This window comes from Pimephales promelas, chromosome 6, assembly GCF_988280905.1.
Source record: "Pimephales promelas chromosome 6, fPimPro1.hap1.1, whole genome shotgun sequence".
Classification (NCBI taxonomy): Eukaryota; Metazoa; Chordata; class Actinopteri; order Cypriniformes; family Leuciscidae; genus Pimephales; species Pimephales promelas.
In genome coordinates, this window is record NC_142774.1 from 37837158 (window position 1) to 37855907 (window position 18750).

General features: G+C 36.1%; 2 protein-coding genes across 2 annotated transcripts; both read right to left on the reverse strand.

Moving 5' to 3' along the window:
* Window positions 1-707: 707 nt before the first annotated feature.
* Window positions 708-5007, reverse strand: cnppd1 (cyclin Pas1/PHO80 domain containing 1). The gene is made up of 8 exons (XM_039648362.2): window positions 4826-5007; window positions 4331-4433; window positions 3560-3641; window positions 3328-3448; window positions 3103-3231; window positions 2876-2937; window positions 2476-2593; window positions 708-1469 (listed from the first exon to the last, which is right to left on the reverse strand). Exons 1-8 carry the CDS (start codon window positions 4886-4888, stop codon window positions 843-845), a joined length of 1305 nt encoding a protein of 434 aa, XP_039504296.1. The 5' UTR covers window positions 4889-5007; the 3' UTR covers window positions 708-842.
* Window positions 5008-5840: 833 nt separating this feature from the next.
* Window positions 5841-16991, reverse strand: abcb6a (ATP binding cassette subfamily B member 6 (LAN blood group) a). Its single transcript, XM_039648361.2, has 20 exons — window positions 16777-16991; window positions 15210-15765; window positions 13402-13539; window positions 13125-13314; window positions 12920-13012; window positions 12644-12836; window positions 12315-12436; window positions 11578-11687; window positions 11404-11469; window positions 11138-11263; window positions 10005-10081; window positions 9827-9890; window positions 9668-9753; window positions 9495-9552; window positions 9073-9177; window positions 8784-8958; window positions 8529-8641; window positions 8202-8296; window positions 7081-7149; window positions 5841-6988 (listed from the first exon to the last, which is right to left on the reverse strand). Exons 2-20 carry the CDS (start codon window positions 15723-15725, stop codon window positions 6823-6825), a joined length of 2562 nt encoding a protein of 853 aa, XP_039504295.2. The 5' UTR covers window positions 15726-15765; window positions 16777-16991; the 3' UTR covers window positions 5841-6822.
* Window positions 16992-18750: the final 1759 nt, after the last annotated feature.

An 18750-nucleotide genomic window follows, 5' to 3' on the forward strand; every position in this document is an offset into this window, starting at 1 on the left:
TAAATGGTGCATTTTTATGCCCAAGCCCTAATAATATATAATTTACTTTATTATATTTAAAAGAACATAAAAATAAAGCCAAATTCAACTTAAAGTCAAGCAATGAACCCAAATAAATCCATTGAATAAGCCCGTTCAGCATTTCCAATATGTTATTAATTTAGGATATCAAAATGTCGAGGATTTTTACAAAACGGTTGCATTCTATGATGAATGCTTTGTGAATGGTGTGTATCAACTATTTGAACATTAGAAATCTTAGATCTATCTTAAACTAAGTTGTATAACTGACATTGCAAAACTGATCCCTTTTTGCTTTTGTTTCTTTTACCCGTTCTCTCTGAAACCAAGTGAACAAAACCAGGCTTAAATTCGAACAATTTCCCAACTTTAAAATAAAGGCTTTCACAGGAAGAAACTTCTTAACAATACAGCCTTCCTCAGCCAAACTATTCAAAACATGAGCACACACTTCCAGCATAAGAGCAGACCCTTTTGTTAATTTATGTAACTGCTTACCATTGTTTTAGTTTGGGTGCTTTGGAGGTTTCATGTAACAGCAAAAGAAAAGAAAAAGAAAAGACCCGTCCGCCGGAAAAGAAAAGAAAGCCTGTTCATTCGTACTGCATTAGCGTCCACTGCATAACACACTTCAAAATTCACTGTCGATCAGCATTTGCCACTTCTGTAATAAACCTCCCCACTACCCTCTCTCCAACATACTATCCCACCACAACCCAGTTATAACCAACCTACATCACTGGTTCATGTACAACAAGGAAAACCAAGGGAGTTGACTGCGTATGTAAACTTAGCTGGCTTTATTTTGCCATAGGACTCATCTAACCGGGCATTAGAAGAGATGGCAATTTCCCAAATGGCAAAGTAGCCTCTGGGCAACATGGGTGTCTTTGAAATGGTGACATTGAGCTAACATGTGGGTCTGGAAACATCAGGCCTATGCTAAACTGACCTAACCCAAGCCAATGTGCAGAGAGACGGGCATACCACGGTGAGGAATGAGTCGTGGAGCCATTGCGAGCCTTTGCGAATTGGGGGAAACCGCCCGTGTGACCGTGACAGATCACTTCAGATACCAAACAGTCATTTTGTGGCTGGATGTCCAACGAGGGGTTTGAGTAGGAAAGAGTAGAGAGGATGGAGCCCCAGAGGCAGAGCACCATGTCCTGATAGGATGAAGAGGTAGGAACCTGCTGCTCTGGCACGACGGTGGGCCGCGGCTTCATGCTGTCGTTAGTCAGGACACAGCAACTGAGGTCTGATGTTGGCCATGGCATGTCCAGCATGAGCTCAGGAAGGACAGCTGGTGTCTGAATGGACGTGTGCTTAATCGGGTCCAAGTAAGTGTGGCTGGTATTGGGAAGACGGCTGAGCTGGTGGATGACAGCGGAAGAAGCGATGAGACCGGCTACGCTAGTCAAGTACAGGAGACCCAACATACAGGTAATCTGAAGGAAGACAAAGAACACAATAACGGATTAAAGAAAGGGCTGCACAGTATAGCTACACGCGATAAAAGCTATCTTTTCCATGTTAATAACCAGACGCGATGGCGACACACGAGGTTTCTAATTTAGAAACGGTTCCTATTTCTGCGACGTCGCGGCTAACAGATCCGCCCACACAGAGATATTACACTGGTTATGAGTACACATTATTTATTTTAGTTAAAAATAACTCACTGTGCCACAAGCGATAACAGATAATTTACCTCAGATTTTGAAAGGATATAATATAGCGTTCAATTTAATTCTATGCAAACATACAATTGTACTTCATAACAAAATTAGTAAATGAGTATATTTAGTCAATGTCTAGTGTGGACAGACACACTTTCTGTCGCTGGAATTTTATCGCGTCGCGTGTTTTTTAAGACACGGTGTAACGTTTGAAATCGAAGAAATTACAGCCATATATATTGGTATTGTAATTTTATTTTTAAGTATAATATATTTCTTCTTAAATACTAATTTTGTTTTACAGTGAAATATTACAGTGGTAATATTTATTTTGTTTAAAAAATTAGTTGTAAAAATTGTGATATTATATATCTTCTTGTTTTATAGTTAAATCAATATATAAATCAAAATGTTTGTCCCAAAACATGCACAGTAAACATTTATTTTATGCGGAAATTAATAATTGTATTTTTTTTCTCCTCAAATTGTGCAACCTCTAGTTAAAGACGATTACAAATATTTTTTCTTAAGCCATACAATTGCTTTAGTGTGAGGAACAGACCAACATGTAAGCTGCTCAAAATTTGCTCAAAATCTTCTCTCTTGACCCAATGTGAAATATCACTGATGTCAAAACAGCCAAAAGATTTGAGTGCAAATATGGGGAAGGTTTTTAGCAAATAGCATAATGCTTTAGGAATAAAGTGCACATATTATATGTGCTACTTTTTTGGTGTATTTATGAGCCCATACGGGTTTAGCTAGGATTGTTCACCTTGGTAAAGTGCTGGTAGATGGCTGATAGGGCTTCCCTCCAATTGGTTTGCTCCAACAGGACGCAGAGATCCGTGTAGGTGAACCAGCCTCGCTTCATACCTTGCCGCTCCGCAATGCTGCAGGGACAGAGCACATTAAAATACTTGATCTTTTTACATTGGAACAACAAAATTAGCACATGACTCAGAACTTAAATGTACTGCTACTTCAAAGCACTCTGACAAACAGATTAGACTAAAAAGGGCAGCCGCATTAAGCCCAAGGGAGCCACTGCGCAGTTTCAACATGTTCTGTGATCTTTTTAAAAGAACAAAAATGCTGAGGTCAGTAGGGTTGTTCACTCAAAGCGTATAAGGATCATATTAGATGTATAACACAGCAAGTGCGTGTTAACCAACCTGGTTTCCACCTTACTGAGGACTTTAAAGAAGTCACTGGGCTCAGTGAAGAGGTTCCAGTCCTGTAAATGTGAAAGATCTTGTTTCAAATCAATTTCAATAGAAAAATCACAACCAGCAATGAAACTTAGTCTAGTATTAGCCTTAAAAATTCATACGCAAAATAAAAGGACAAAACAAGCCCAACTACTTTAAATGGCTGTAGTTCTTTGGAAGGTCACGCTTACGATCGCATTGAGGAAGTTCATCTCTAGAGTGTTGACAGTATGAACATCCAGTTTGGCCGCAGTACCCCATTCATCGTTGAAAACCTCCTCATCTTCTCCTTCATCATACAAATATTTACTGGCAACCATCTGGAAATTCAGAGAAATATGATTATCACCAACAACAGCATCATTGAAATTGACCAGAATAGCGAACCAAAAAAAATAAAGCATGGATGTGAATACCATGGATATCAAAAAGAGGTCTGAGGATGAGATCTGTTGCAGGTATTCAGGGTTTCTGTGTCGCAGTCTTTCAATGTATATCAAGGCCAACATCATAGCGCAAGGTGATATACATGCTTCCCTGTAACAAAAAAGAGTTTGATATTGATCCAGTAAATATTTAATATATACAACAGTATGTATTGTGACGAGATTACATTTTGAAGTCAAAGAAATAATAAGGCAATCCTACCTGGCCACATGTGCAGCATATTTCTTGTGAAGTTTCCTTATGGGACTTGGGGCAGATTTCTGGAGCAGTTCCACCGCAATATCTAGAAATAAATACAACTATGAGTGAAGTGTATACTCAATCTAGCAATAACCATCATATGTATAGAATATGTATGTTCAAAACTATCAACCCAAACTTGGAAAAATCTAGGAATGCAATGTATGATATACAAACTTTGCTTGACCCCAATCAATTTCATGCAAAGACAAAGTACAAATATGAGTAAAATGTTCCCCTGTGTGCAATTTTAGACTTGTAAACTAAATTAATTATTTAATATAAATAAATAACTTGTTAAAGACTCTTAGAATTGTAAATAGGAGAATAAATAAGTCATAATAAATATATACTTAATTATTCAAATAATAATTATCTTACTGTTAATTTAAATCACTTAAATATTTAAACATAACCATGCACATAATTGTAAAAATGTAAAAAAAAATCTAAAATTATTTAACTTAAATTATTAAAGTATTACGTAACTTCAAAGTGTTTCAAGGAATATTCCACGTAAACACAGGAGACAAAACAAGCAGTTAGGTGAGGAAGACAACTTAAATGACATTACATTAGTTGTACAAACTTAACATTGAAGTGGATCAAAACCTTTCATGAAAATTATACATGTTCAATTATACATATTATTCATGTCTTAGGACAACTTTGATGACATTTTTTGATCCACTTCAAATGTTGACTACTGTAGTGTGCACTAGTTTTACTCACCTGTCATGGGACAAGATAAAGCATCCAACGGGCTGTCAGAATCAATACCATAATACAGTCGTTTCCTTACTCTCTCTGACCAATGCTCATGTTTTGGCAGGAACTGATCAGAACAGAACACAAAACATGCTAATGTCAGATAGCTGTCTTCATAGTAATATTAAAAGAGGTATATTATGACTACTTAACATCGTAACGTTAAAGCAATAACAGAAGTGCTGGTATTCGTGTTTCTTCACACCTAAACATTGGGCCTATGATGAAGCCTCGAACTAAGTCAGCATAATATGAACGTTACAGCAAAAAGTTAAAAAATGAGACACTTGCTGTATTTACGAGTAACGTTAATCATTTTCTGTCAGTCTAATACTTTAGGCCTTAAATGAAGAAAGACATTATCAAATACAGAAGTTCTTGTATCAGTCAGTCTCGCGTGAGTGTCTCGATCACCCGCCAAAGCTGCGCAACCGGAACAAAAACATCCAAGATACTAACCGTAAACTCTTGAAAGTCGGAAAATTTGAACGTCCGCTCATCAAATAAATCGCCAAAATCCATTTTGGCCCTCCAACGTTCATTTAAAAGGACTGAAAACACAGAAAGGCCGAGGAAAGGCGTCGTGGAGGCGCCCTCTCTCTACAGATAAGTTACGTTGCAACGGATTCAGAATCACAGTTACGCAAGTCAATGCGCTCAGCTGTGTAGAAATAGCATAGAGGAGCGTAAACTGCAGTTAGTGTGAGTTCTGACTGGGGCGGGACTTTTATTGGACGGAAGTTGGGTCAAACCAGAGCCGTTGGCTCTGGGTCAAACATATTTATGGTTTCTAATATGTCAGGTACAGTGAATATTTTTGTGTGAAATTGTATTCAAACGCTGTCGTTCCTGATATCAGTGTTTTCTATCACGACGAAACACCGCTGTTGCTAATGGACCAATCGCAGCCGCCGTTTATGATTCCTCGTTAAAGCGTTTAAAAAAAAAAAAAAAAAAAAAATTAATTTCAGATTGCGAATGGAAAATTCATTAATATGTCAAGTAATTTACATTATTAGTAATTTATTTAAAATAAATGTAAAATTTATTCAATTTGCAAATAGATTTGAGTTGAGTGTTTCGTCTTTTTGACCGTAAAGCGCCTACTAGAGGAAAGAAGTATATGTGTGCGTTTGTGTTAACATTACTTTTGCAAGATTTTTTTCTAGATCGGTATGACAGTTTACCTGTCCTGTTATGGCAAAAGCTTCATGAAGTTCTTCTTGCTTTGTCATCCAATCTTCGCCTCACTCAGTCAAGCGTCCAATCATATGGTATTTAATATTCATGATCCATTATAGTTTTCAGCAAATCAAACCGGTGATTGGTGATATTTTTGGTAACAGGCAGAACTGTTATGGTTACATTTTTGTAGGTGCTCTTTTTTAAACTTTTTATTACACATTTCTTTAATGTCATATATTGCGTATAAAAAAACTAATCCCAAGAGATCAATAACCATAATACCAATAACTGTAAACATATGCAAGTCTTTATTGTAAAATAAAACACACATTTATTTAGACTTTAGCCAGTCACAAATGAATTACTTTATACAAGGCTATTTTCATTTTTCCATGACTAAAAACACATCACAATAGCTCATTGCAACCATGTCCCCTGAGTTTAGTCAAAATGCTGTAAAGTGAGTGATCTCCTTTGTCCCTTTGATGAACTGAAGTTGTACATTACAATCTATTGCATGTAAGTACCACTCCACACACACACAGCATAAGAAAATATGATCTTTAACCACACAAATGATCATAAAGACAGTAAAAAAAAGTCAGACGAATGTGCATTAAGAAAGTAAGTATGTCAGAAAGGGGTCTTTTCCCCTTTGCTTATAACTTAATCCTACATTCAAATTAATCTTAGCCTGTATAGAAATTCAAATATCAGCATTATTAGAATTTGCTTCCAGTAATAGAATTACCCATTTTCAAATTAAACAATGCCTCAAAGAATATGAGCATATTTACAATAACAAGCAGTTTTCCTCTTACAAAAAACAGCAAATTGGAAGCATCATCGAATCAATGCAACCACAGAAATTCATTTAAATAACAGAAAGTACATTCATCATAATAAGGTGTCAGCAATGTATTGCCTAAAGTTATAGATATGGAGGGATTTATACAGTGTACAACAACTCTGTCAGTCTTCTGTCATTAATGGCCATGATATTTATCATTATAAATGCACTTAGAATAAAATGAGTGAAATATATATATATATATATATATATATATATATATATATATATATATATATATAAACTTTGAGGACTTCAATATCTTATAAATAAGACCCTAAGCAAAATGGGGCACTTTTGAGAACTGGCAAAAACATAAATGTATACAATTAAATAATTATAAATCTAATATACCCTGACAGCACAAGGCGAGCTTAAAATGCACAAAAAAACAGGTTTTGTTGCCGTTCCCATCAAGTATCTAGTGTCCCTTGGGTCCTGTTCCTGTAGTGGATGTTTGTGGCTGTAGTTTCTCTGATTTCCTGTCTTTAGTCTCGCTGTCAGAGGCGGAGTCTGAATCCTGTACCTGCTGCTGTTTCATCCACATGTCAGAGTACAGCCCTCCCTTCGCCAACAGCTCCTCATGCCTACGACAAGCAATAATACTGGACTTTAAACGGCATAGTTCATGTATTAACGAGTCGGACTGTGTGTTCAGCATAGTAGAGAATAAACTCACCTTCCTCTCTCCACAATCTGCCCATCACGAAGCACAAGAATCATGTCGGCCCCAATGACAGTCGACAATCTACAATAGATGCACATCATAGATAGCGTTATACAATAAGAAATCCTGTAATGTATAAAAGACCTTAAAAGAGTAGTTCACTTTTAAAAAAACTTTTGCTGATAATTTATTCACCCCCATGTCATCTAAGATGTCCATGTCTTTCTTTCTTCAGTCGAAAAGAAATTAATTTTTTTGATGAAAATATATCAGCATTTTTCTCCATATAATGGACTTCAATGGGAACCAAACGGTTCAAGGTCTAAATGAGAATTTCAGTGCAAACTGTTGAAAGGGCTTTAAATGATTCCAGACGATTAATACGGGTCTTATCAAGCAAAACGATCACTCATTAAAAAAAAAATAACAAAGTTTAAGTTTTATAAGCTCAAATGCTCGCCTTGCTTTATTCTGTGTGACTCTCCGGTTCTAACTCGTATATCAAAATGAACGAATCTTCAACGAGTCAATTCGTTCACTTCGTTCGTTGAATTAACCAAATGACTCGAAAAAAGATTCATTCATTTTAATGAACGAGTTCGAACAGGAGAGTCACAAACGCGCATCACAAAACAGAGCAAGGCGAACATTTGAGCTTATAAAACTTAAACTTTGTTATTTATTTATTAAATGACCGATCGTTTCACTTAATAAGACTCTTATTCATCATCTGGAATCGTTTAAAGCCCTTTGAACAGTTTGCAGTTTGCACTGAAAGTGTCTTTTGGACCTTGAACCGTTTGGTTCCCATTGAAGTCTATTATATGGAGAAAAATCCTGGAATGTTTCCATCAAAAACCTTAATTTCTTTTCAACTGAAGAAATAATGACATGGACATCTTGGATGACATGGGGGTGAGTAAATTATCAGAAAAAGTTGTAAAAAAATGAACTACTCCTTTAATAACATGTTTTATGAATTATGCATTAACTGTGATAATTAATGGGAGTAGTCGATATGTGTAAAAACTCTTTTAACCTCTTGAAAGGCAATGATGATCATGAGCGGCCCATGATTATTGTTGTTCAACATTCACTTCACACTCTCATAATTCTTTTAATCATGTGTTTACCTGTGTGCCACCACAATGGAGGTTCTGTTGGTGCAGACTTTAGCCAGCGATGCCTGGATATTTCGCTCAGTCTGTGTGTCTAGAGCAGACGTGGCCTATTGGTAGAGGATGAGAAAATTAGTCCATGTTAAAAATGAAAAGTACTTGAAAACTGGTCCTAACCAAAAAATTATTCTTACTAACCCCAAACTTTTGAACCTAAACTTGCTAAAACAAGTAAAAATAAAATCTCCCAACAAGAAATAATAAAAACATGCAAAACTGGGATAATTCCCTCACCCTAAAACAACCGTGTATGTATTCTCCCATAATGCACTGGTGACGTACCTCATCGAGGAGGATGATCTGAGGCGCTTTGAGGATGGTGCGAGCGATGGCGACTCTCTGCTTCTCTCCTCCGCTCAACTTCAGACCCCTCTCACCCACCTGAGTGTCATAGCCTACAAATATAAATCAATTATGATTATCAACTTTGAACATCATACCGGAGCACATCATATAAAGGTCTGCATTTCAGGTCCCCTACTTATATTCACTGCCTACAATCTAATTCTACTTTTTCAATGCCAAAAATGGTCTCACCGTCCGGGAAAGTGATGATTTTGTCATGGATGTCAGCGGCAATGGCAGCCTCCTCCACCTCCTGGTCAGTAGCAGCAACTCGACCGTAACGGATGTTGTCCCGGATATTGTCATTAAACAGGACGGTGTCCTGAGGGACAACGCCAATGTGAGCGCGCAGAGAGGACTGCTTCACCTGAGACGCAACCAGACGCATGAATTAACACAGCGCACAAGAGCTTCCCAGAAAAAAATGTGATGGACCATGTAGGGACAGGTTTGGGTGCCTTTTATATATTACAAGGTTCACCTTTGAGATGTCTTGACCGTCTATTTTTATACACCCGCCCTGAACGTCATAAAAACGGAAAAGCAGACGGATGATGGTGCTCTTTCCTGATCCAGACTGTCCGACCTGAAAAACATATACGCAAAAGTTTGAGGTCAGTACAAATATGTATCTTTTTTTTAAAAGAAATACTTCAGCAAGGATGCTTAAAGTAGATCAAACATGACGGCAACAACATTTATATTGTTACAAAGGATTTATATTTCAAATCAATGTTGTTGGGATTCAAAGAATAGAAAAAAACATATCAATTTGCACAAAAAATATGCAACTATATGTAATACTATATATACTATGTAATACTATATATATAACTATATATAATATGCAAATATGCAACAAACAGCAACTTTTCAAGGATGTATAAAACAGCTCAGACTTACAAGTGCGACCGTCTGTCCGGGAAGAACAGAGAAAGAGACGTCTTTGAGAATTTCCTTGCTGCAAAAACATCCGCATCGTATAAAATGAAAGTTACATATTATTGAGAGAATACTGGTCATATGTCAAATATATTGAATAATAATAATAAAGCCATTTAACTGAAGCTGCTTACCCTTGCATGTAGCTGAAGAAGACATTCTCAAAATCTACTTTCCCCTGTCGGTAGCAGAGGCTTCCTGCGTTGACATCATCCTTCACCTAAACAAAAACCCAAATAACAAAGTCATTCATTATTCAAAAGCTTCAAAAGCTTCTTCTCTCCTCCACTCACTTCCTCATCCTCATTGAAGAGCTTGAACATGCTTTCCATGTCGATGAAGGAGTTCTGGATCATTCTGTTCAAGGAAAAATACATGCTTACTGTGACCTTTGTTCTTTTGAAAACGCATATAAATAGTGATCTATAAATGGGCGATAAACTATTATCCAAGACAAAAAAAGCTGCATACCTGTAGTATGTGCCGAACCAGTTGAGCGGAGTGTAGAGCTGGATGATGTATGTTCCGAACAACACATAATCTCCCACCTGGAAAACCACCGCGAGTTACAACCAGTTCATGTCACATGACCATAAAAAAATAATAACAATTACAATATTGAAATAATATTTAATACAATTAAATTTTTTTTTTTTTATTAAAGGTTTTTCTTATTTTATTTTAAAATGTATTAAAAGACATTAAAATAATATTTTATTTAATATAATACTGCACTTCATAACACTTTTTTTGCCACTGATTGAGATCACAATCTCAAACATTAATCAAAATCTCTGTTTTGGAAACTGCAATAAAGTAATTTAGTGCATTAGCCAAACTATAGGCTGTTGATTATCGCGAAAAACTCGGCATTAAAACCGAATTCAATTGATGTATTGAACTAATTTATTAATGTACATTAGCAATCAAAAATTTAGGGTCTTATGTTCAAAAAGACTGCATTTAGTACAGCAAATACTGTAACACTGTGTTTTGTTAATTAATATAAATAATATAGATTCATGTAGTTTATTCCGGTGATGGAAAACTTCAGTGTCACATGATCCTTCAGAAATCATTTTAATATGATGATTTGCTACTCAAAAATAATTTATCTTTATTTAATATCAATGTTGAAACCAGTTGTTTAATTCTTTTTTACACATATATACTGTGTATATATATATATGAAGAGTTCAGATGCAAAAGCCTCTAAGTGCCATTTGAAATTTTCTTCTAGAATGATCGTTTTTATCAAGCTTGTATATTTAAGTTCAGTAATTTCACTTAAATGGCAATGATAATTGTTATTTAAGTGAAATTACTGAACTTAAACATACAAGTTTGATAAAAATCATCATTAAAGAAGAAAATTTCAAATGGCATTTAGAGGCTTTTGCATCTGAACTCTTCATATATATATATATATATATATATATACTTTACAATGATTTTTGGTCAATTTAATGCATCCTTGCTGAATAAAAGTACTACATTTTTTTTATAAATTTATATTCCTTTTTAAATCTTTTTTTCCTCCTTTAAACAACTTCAGAAGTTTCTGGCAGTGTAATGATATGATGAGTCGTCCTGAACGCTCGTACCTGAAACTTTCCCTCTGTCACAAAGTACGCACAGAGCAAAGATCCGGTCAGGAGACCCAAACCGATGATGAGATTTTGCGTTTGGTTTAAAAACGCCAGAGACGCATTGGTCTTCCATTCCGATACCTGAGCAAAAATTAAATATAATCATAAAAGTGGTATTTATTATATATTCCTGTGAGCTAATAATCAATAAACTATAAAATACACGTTATAAGAAATCTGGACTGGAGAGCAGTCTTAAAACAATCTTAAAAAAAGACTACCTGATATTTCAAGATGGCATCCTCAAAGCGACTCGCTTCATAACGCTCCGCATTGTAATATTTCACCTGTTGACAATATCATAATTCAATCACACTCATTATATTGCACAGCAAAATTTTTGTTTTGTTTTTTACAACACATATTCTGATATTCTTCAAACAAAAAAAACATACCGTCTCAAAGTTCAATAAAGAGTCCACAGCTTTCGATTTGGCATTGTTATCTTGTGTGTTCATATCTCGTCTGTATTTAGTTCTCCATTCAGTGATAACGATGGTGAGAGCTGAACGAGACAAAGATAAAAGAGCAGTCAATCAATCAAATGCTGATCTGGTATATTTCTATTCTTCTGTCTTTAGTGACTCCTGGGATCAGGAGAATCAAAACTGCACTCCTGCAGATTGCCGTATGGTGTTAAAGGGATAGTTCACTTTTTTAAAACAATTTTTGTTATGTTTTAGCTAACCACAATGGCATCCAAGATGTAGGCGTCTTTGTTTCTACAGTATTTTCAATTTTGATATTTTTAGATCAAACCGTTCTTGTCTGTCAGTCATATAATGCATTAAAGCTGTTTTATTATGTGCTTCATAAATTAATTTGGCACTTATTCAGCACCCAATTATACTTTTAACACTCAAAGGGGCAGCTATAGTATTTACTTTTTATTTAAAGACTAAAAACATAATATTACAATATATTGCTCAAGTGTCACTCAATGCAATAAATAAATCTTTTTTTCATTAATGCAATTGTACTATTAATACTCAAACCAGACCAGACAAGGAGCAACTATGGTATTTTAGGTAAAATTACACATTTCTAAATGCAAATCATTTGAAATGGGGGCAACAATAACGGAGGACAAGTGTGTGTGTGTGTGTGTGTGTTCATGTATTTAGATACTCACTGAGGTAGAGGGCCATGCAAACGAAGACTATGAGGCCAAACCAGGCATTGAAATTGGATATAAAATAGATAATGGCAATGACAATGTCAGCTATGGTGGGGAAGATGCTGAACACGATGTAGCTGTTGGAATAAACCAAATAAAAAAAATATTTCAAGAAAATAGAGACTGAGATCACTTCTACTGTAAAAGCACACTATGTCTATCTGCATCCAAGACTAATATTGCAAAGTTAACCTTGTTTATACTTGCATCCAAATGCAAACACCTGGAGATAAGAAGGTTTGTGGCATCAGGACACAATTTCATCAATGATTTTTTAGCTGTACCTCAGCAGGCTGTTGATGGAGGAGGTTCCTCTGTCGATGCTTCTCAGGACGTCTCCGGTGCGGCGGCCCAGGTGCCAGCGCAGGGACAGAGAGTGCAGGTGAGCGAAGAGACGCACCTGCACCACACGGTTAGTGTACTGCTGCACTCGAATCCACAGGAACGAACGCATGTTACTCACAAACCCAGACGCACCTGCAGACGGAAACAGACTGTTTCAAACTGATATTCCCCGTCACGCTACAGAGAAATCATTAAATTGGGTGATGTTCCCTCACCAGCGCCACCACCCTGCAGGAACTTCAGAAGCCCGTAAACACACACTGTAGTGGCCAGAGTCTTCCAAGAGCTCCCATCTGTCAGCTGGTTCACTGTAAAGGAGATTTATAATATAGATATAGAGTATTTCATTCCAGAAAGACTAAGAAAAGGCTACTGACATAAATAATTGAATCATGACTGAATAAGACTCTTATTCTGCACCTATGTTCTTGTAGTAGATGGGCACAAACACATTGATGACGCGTTCCACGGCCAGCAGCCCGAGACACAGCAGAACCAGCAGCTGAAGCACGACACTGCCTTTAGGCCACATGTACGGCACCAACAGACGCATTTTCTGCCCAAAGTCTTTCCACGTAGACTGATTCTCCTCAGAATTACCCAAGAGAGGCTGAAAAGAGGCATTAATGAGATCAATGATTATGACAGTAAGATTGAGTGCAGATTTGACAACAGCAGAGTGCATCTAATGTCTCACCGCTCCGTGCTCAACATCTCGCTCGTCTTCATTGACCAGGAGCATGTACGGTCGGCGAGGCAAGCCTGGGGCTTTGAGGCCTAACAGGAACAGCAAACCTGAGCTGAAGTATCGCACCAGCCAGAAAGAAAACTCCAACTGCAGTCACAATGAACAATGTGCGCAAAGCGATTATTATTTGCTATTGTTTGTATCTGCTACACATCTTACACATCTCTGATATTGTGTAAAGAGTAAAGACCATCAGAAAATGTCTCACATTTTGAGATTTTTGGTCGTTAGCATGTAAACAAATTAATTTAGATTTTATGGTTTCTTTAAAAAAAAATTGTATAATATATATATATATATATATATATATAGTCAAATCCATGCCACTATATATATATATATATATATATATATATATATATTTATATATATATATAGTGGCATGGATTTGACTGCTATTTATCCAGTCTCTATTTATAATGTATATTAATGGTTTAATATACTGTATATATATATATATATATATATATATATATATTATGTTACATTAAATTTAATAAAATTGTTATTAATTAATTTGCTCCTTTTACAGTATATATATATATATATATATATATATATATATATATATATATGAAGAGTTCAGATGCAAAAGCCTCTAAATGCCATTTGAAATTTTCTTCTTTAATGATGATTTTTGTCAAACTTGTATATTTAAGTTCAGTAATTTCACTTAAATAACAACTAATAGGTAATTATCATTGCCATTTAAGTGAAATCACTGAACTTAAATATAGAAGCTTGATAAAAATGATCATTCTAGAAGAAAATTTCAAATGGCACTTAGAGGCTTTTGCATCTGAACTCTTCATATATAAAATATTACATTAAATTTAATAAAATTGTTATTAATTAATTTGCTCCTTTTACAGTATATATATATATATATATATATATATATATATAATATTACATTAAATTTAATAAAATTGTTATTAATTAATTTGCTCCTTTTACAGTATATATATATATATATATATATATATATATCCTAACTTTTTTTAACGAGACAATTTTGAAAACTGGAATAATTTTGTAAATGCTCTTTTAGTTAAATCAAGCAAAAGTCTTGGCCATTTTTATAACATGATTTTTTTTTTAGTAATATGCAATTTTGCATTCAATATTCAAAGTTTAGAGCAAGACTAGGGTGAGCAGAGTAAAACTGCTACCTCATGGAGTGTCACAAACACTGTTATCTGATTGGTCGAACCTAAACGGTTGGGGTGTGGCCAAGGAGGCCAAAAAGGAGTGCAGCCTGAACTGACCATGACTCAACAATATTGTCACTGCCTACTATTTAAAAACACAAAATGACTCAACAATATTGTTTTTTTTAATGACCATCCAAACTTGACAAAATTGCTGAGTCATTCATAGTTTGTTCCTCAATATGTATTGTAATCCTTTCACAAAGTTACCATAATGCTGAGTCATGGTGTGTGAGCAGCATTCCTACATCTGCCACCCCTTTCAAATACAAACACTTTAGTCAGGACAATGGCATCAGTGCCAAAGGTAATGCTATAGACATACATGATAATGCACTATGAAACACTAATAACTACTACAATCTGGTGCATAATTTGATGCAACTCGTGTGTTTATGAGAAGTTTGCCATTACCTTCACCTAGTGGTAGATAAACAGATTTTTTAAAGCCCATTTGTTTACATTACTGCAAAAATGTTGCATATGCAAATCATTTATTATTAGACAACAGTTTATCAACGCGTCGATTGTTAAACACACACGTACCTGTTGATCGGCCGTCTCCAGAGTCCACCACCACTGAGGGCTCATCCACGACACAAACGCCAGGTTTTCAGCCGCAAAAGCCATGGCCCAGTACAGCAACAGTACCGAACTGTGTCCTCTGGTTCTGTCCCGCACCAGAACCCTCCTTCTCTCCAGGCGCAGCAGAGCCACGGCCCAAAGCCAGCCCATCATGGAGAGACAGCCGTACAGGACCACGTATCCCGGCAGCTCTCCGCTGCGAGCGATCCGAAACACCATCCAGCCCAGAGCCTGCAGGACGAGCAGCACCGACAGGCCCACTTGGAGCCGGTAGAGTCGCGAGCGAGGGATGAACTTGGGCTCCATGTCTGTGCCATAGCGGCTGTACCAAACACACAGAAACGTGCCGAAGAGGAAGAAGAGGGTGAGGAGGACGGACGGCACCAGGGTGAAGTAGAAGCAGAGAGTCAGACCGCCATCCACCCACACCTGCTGCATGGAGACTCCAGCTTCACAGAAACTCTTCATCTCCACCATGATGATGATGATGATGATGATAGATCCACACAAAGAATATCTGTAAAAAATATATGGTGAGGAACCAAATAAACTTGTGTTTCCCACAACAAAAACATACTGTGGCAGGACCATAAAACAGGGACGGTATCATATAAATATATATATATATATATATATATATAGGGCTGTCAAACGATTAATGGCGATTAATCGCATCCAAAATAAAAGTTTGTGTTTAGATAATATATGTGGGGGCACTGTGTATTATTATTTTCTATATATATAAATACACACACATGCTTGTATATATTTAAGAAATATTTTCATGTATATACTGTATATAGATTTATATATAATTAATGTTATATATAAATATAAATATTTTATATATAATATTTTTTTCGTAAATATACATCCATTTATGTTTTTATATGTAAACAAAATAATTATATACAGTGCACCCACATATATTATGTAAACCTATGTACAAAAATACCTGAAACTTTAAATAAAAACGACAAAAAAAGAAAATCCTAAAACTTAAAAAAAATAAAAAATTATAATAGTATCTCAACACAATAGAACGATTAACATAGTCATATACCGTTGTATTTATATGGTACCCCAAGGTAATACCAAAGTATTAAAATACATGTATAAAACATCAACGATAATAAAACTTGATTAATATTAATATTAAATGTTCTCATTTTACTAATAATACATATTTTTAAATATAAATATAATTTACATAATAAATATTTAAAAAGCAACGTTTATTGTTGAGGATGTTCTTGAGCCAGTCATTATAATAATACCTTAGATTATTTATAACGCAATGCCATTGTTTTATTATGTTTATTTGAATGTGTTGTGACCAACTTACTAATACTCTACCATAATAAAACATGCATGCATAATACATGCTACTATACTATGTACAAAGAACATGACAGTTCCACTTCTTTGTAAGTATTATTTACAACCACATTTACCAAAGTACCATAGTATTACCGTGTGAAACAACGTCCACGAGAACTTGTGTAAGGCCAGTGAGATATGAACTAACCTGTTTCCAATGTCAGTGGGATCCTTCTAGTCTTTTGCGAGCGTCCTTGAATGATTATCCACTCAGATGGATTATGATGATGTTAGCGCTCCTAAAACATGTCATTGTATGTGGTTGCTGTATATGACCTTACACTACAGTCAGAAACTCACGCAGTTCAAAACCACCATCCATTATATTACACAATCATAACACCGGGGCAACCAAACGCCTCGTGGTCCTAGCGCCCTCTTTACGCAGTCACGTGGCAAGTGTGACTTTTCTCAGCGCAAGTAAAAATGGTCCAATCATGTTTATTGTGATCACTCGTTGATTTACATACAGTTTATTGTAAATTAATAAGATGTGGGATTCATCCATTTAAAACACCATGTTCTTTCTTATGTCTACAAGGCATCTTAAGATTTGCGTCTTTGCGATTTTTTTTTTATTGGAGGGGGGGGGAGGATTTTCAACGGTCCTGATAATTTTTTTTTTACTTTTGCATAATAATAAAAATAATAATAAAACAGTTTTAACTTTAATTTATTCTATATTTCAATCAATAATTTAAAGACCCCTTGTGGTGAAAATCAAGTTTTTAATGTTCTTTATAAGTCTATGGTGTGTTTTTAATATGGTTTAAAGGTGCAATACCTAAGATCTAGATGCCGCTAGAGGGCGCTACATTCAAAACAACAACAACGGCTTTGCTTGATGACGCCGTGGAGGAACGCGGAATGATGGGAACTGTTGTTTTCAACTCCACCGTGGATAAATCAGTCAGACGGGAATCGAAAATTAGTTGTCATGGATGAGGTAAAGTTCGATTTCTATAAACGTTGCGTTTAATGACATGCTTGTATTTCATTAAACTGAAATAACCGTGCAAGAAAAGTCAGGTTTAAAAGTAAATTAGTTATCACAGATGTTACTGTACGAGTCACTGGACGAAGCTATGGTGGAGAGGGTTTGAAGGGGCAGGTCTCTCGCAAGGAGTTGACGTGGTTGGCCCTCCTTGGTAACTTTATAAAAAATAAAAAATCAATTTAATGTCAGTTATCCCAACCTGCAAGAATTCATTTCCGGGAGGTATATTTCGATAACAAGATTGTGGGGGTGGGAGGGAAGGCTAACTTTCGCGTTCGCGAGGCACAAACGCAAAGTCTCTCCCTCTGTACAGTGCACGCGCAGCGCGCTGTTTGCGCGCAGTATGTCTCGCTCTAACATTATATCCCGGGAGATTTGAACTAATTTGCGGGCATCAGGGAAACGCTATCAATATGCGGGAGATCCGGGAGACTTGGGATGTCTGCAATGTACATTTGACACATCTTTTCATGTCGTGTAAGTATTCAACCACAGCTACAGTTTCACAAAATTAACGTTAAGGGGGTCGCACACCGGACGAGAAGCTGCAGCGCCGCGTTGCACCACATAATTATTCGAACACATTATTATCTATAAGTGTACACATACCGGCGGCGCCATTCGGCGTCTGTCCGCGGCGCCCAGCAACGTTTCAGGACCGTGTTCAAAACCCTGCTGCGCCACAGAGCGCCATTTACATAGTTTTATATAAAATTGTAATTATTTTTGCCTCAAACCGTTGCTAATGGATCCTGACTTTGCCCTATGCTGCAATATCTATGCATTTAGTTTTGCAGTCATTTACAGAAATCAGCTGCTTGAATGACAATTACTGATTATTATTAGATTTTTCACGTGAGATTCTCAATTCATTCTGTGAACGGATGCTCTGAGGTAAAGTTTTCAGAATGCAGACTCAGCAACGATTGTATTTAATTGTACAGTACAATAACATAGAACAGACATTATCTTCATTTTCTGTCATTAAACATAACAATATTGCTGGCCATACACTGATGAGAAAGTGCGCGTCCGGTGTTCGATAACGTTACTGGAGTTGTCCTAAACGTGACGCGGCGCTTCTCGTCTGGTGTGCGACCCCCTTTACAGCCAACAGTTCACATT

Excerpts from the sequence above, each read along its gene's own strand:
- cnppd1 (XM_039648362.2), bottom strand. The coding sequence starts at position 4,888 with ATGGATTTTGGCGATTTATTTGATGAGCGGACGTTCAAATTTTCCGAC. Across the intron at positions 3,449-3,559 it reads TATGCTGCACATGTGGCCAG|GGAAGCATGTATATCACCTT; the intron begins GTAGGATTGCCT and ends TTTTTGTTACAG. Across the intron at positions 1,470-2,475 it reads TCTACCAGCACTTTACCAAG|ATTACCTGTATGTTGGGTCT; the intron begins GTGAACAATCCT and ends GTCTTCCTTCAG.
- abcb6a (XM_039648361.2), bottom strand. The coding sequence starts at position 15,725 with ATGGTGGAGATGAAGAGTTTCTGTGAAGCTGGAGTCTCCATGCAGCAG. Across the intron at positions 13,315-13,401 it reads GAGATGTTGAGCACGGAGCG|CCTCTCTTGGGTAATTCTGA; the intron begins GTGAGACATTAG and ends GCCTCTTTTCAG. Across the intron at positions 11,264-11,403 it reads ATGCCATCTTGAAATATCAG|GTATCGGAATGGAAGACCAA; the intron begins GTAGTCTTTTTT and ends ATTTTTGCTCAG.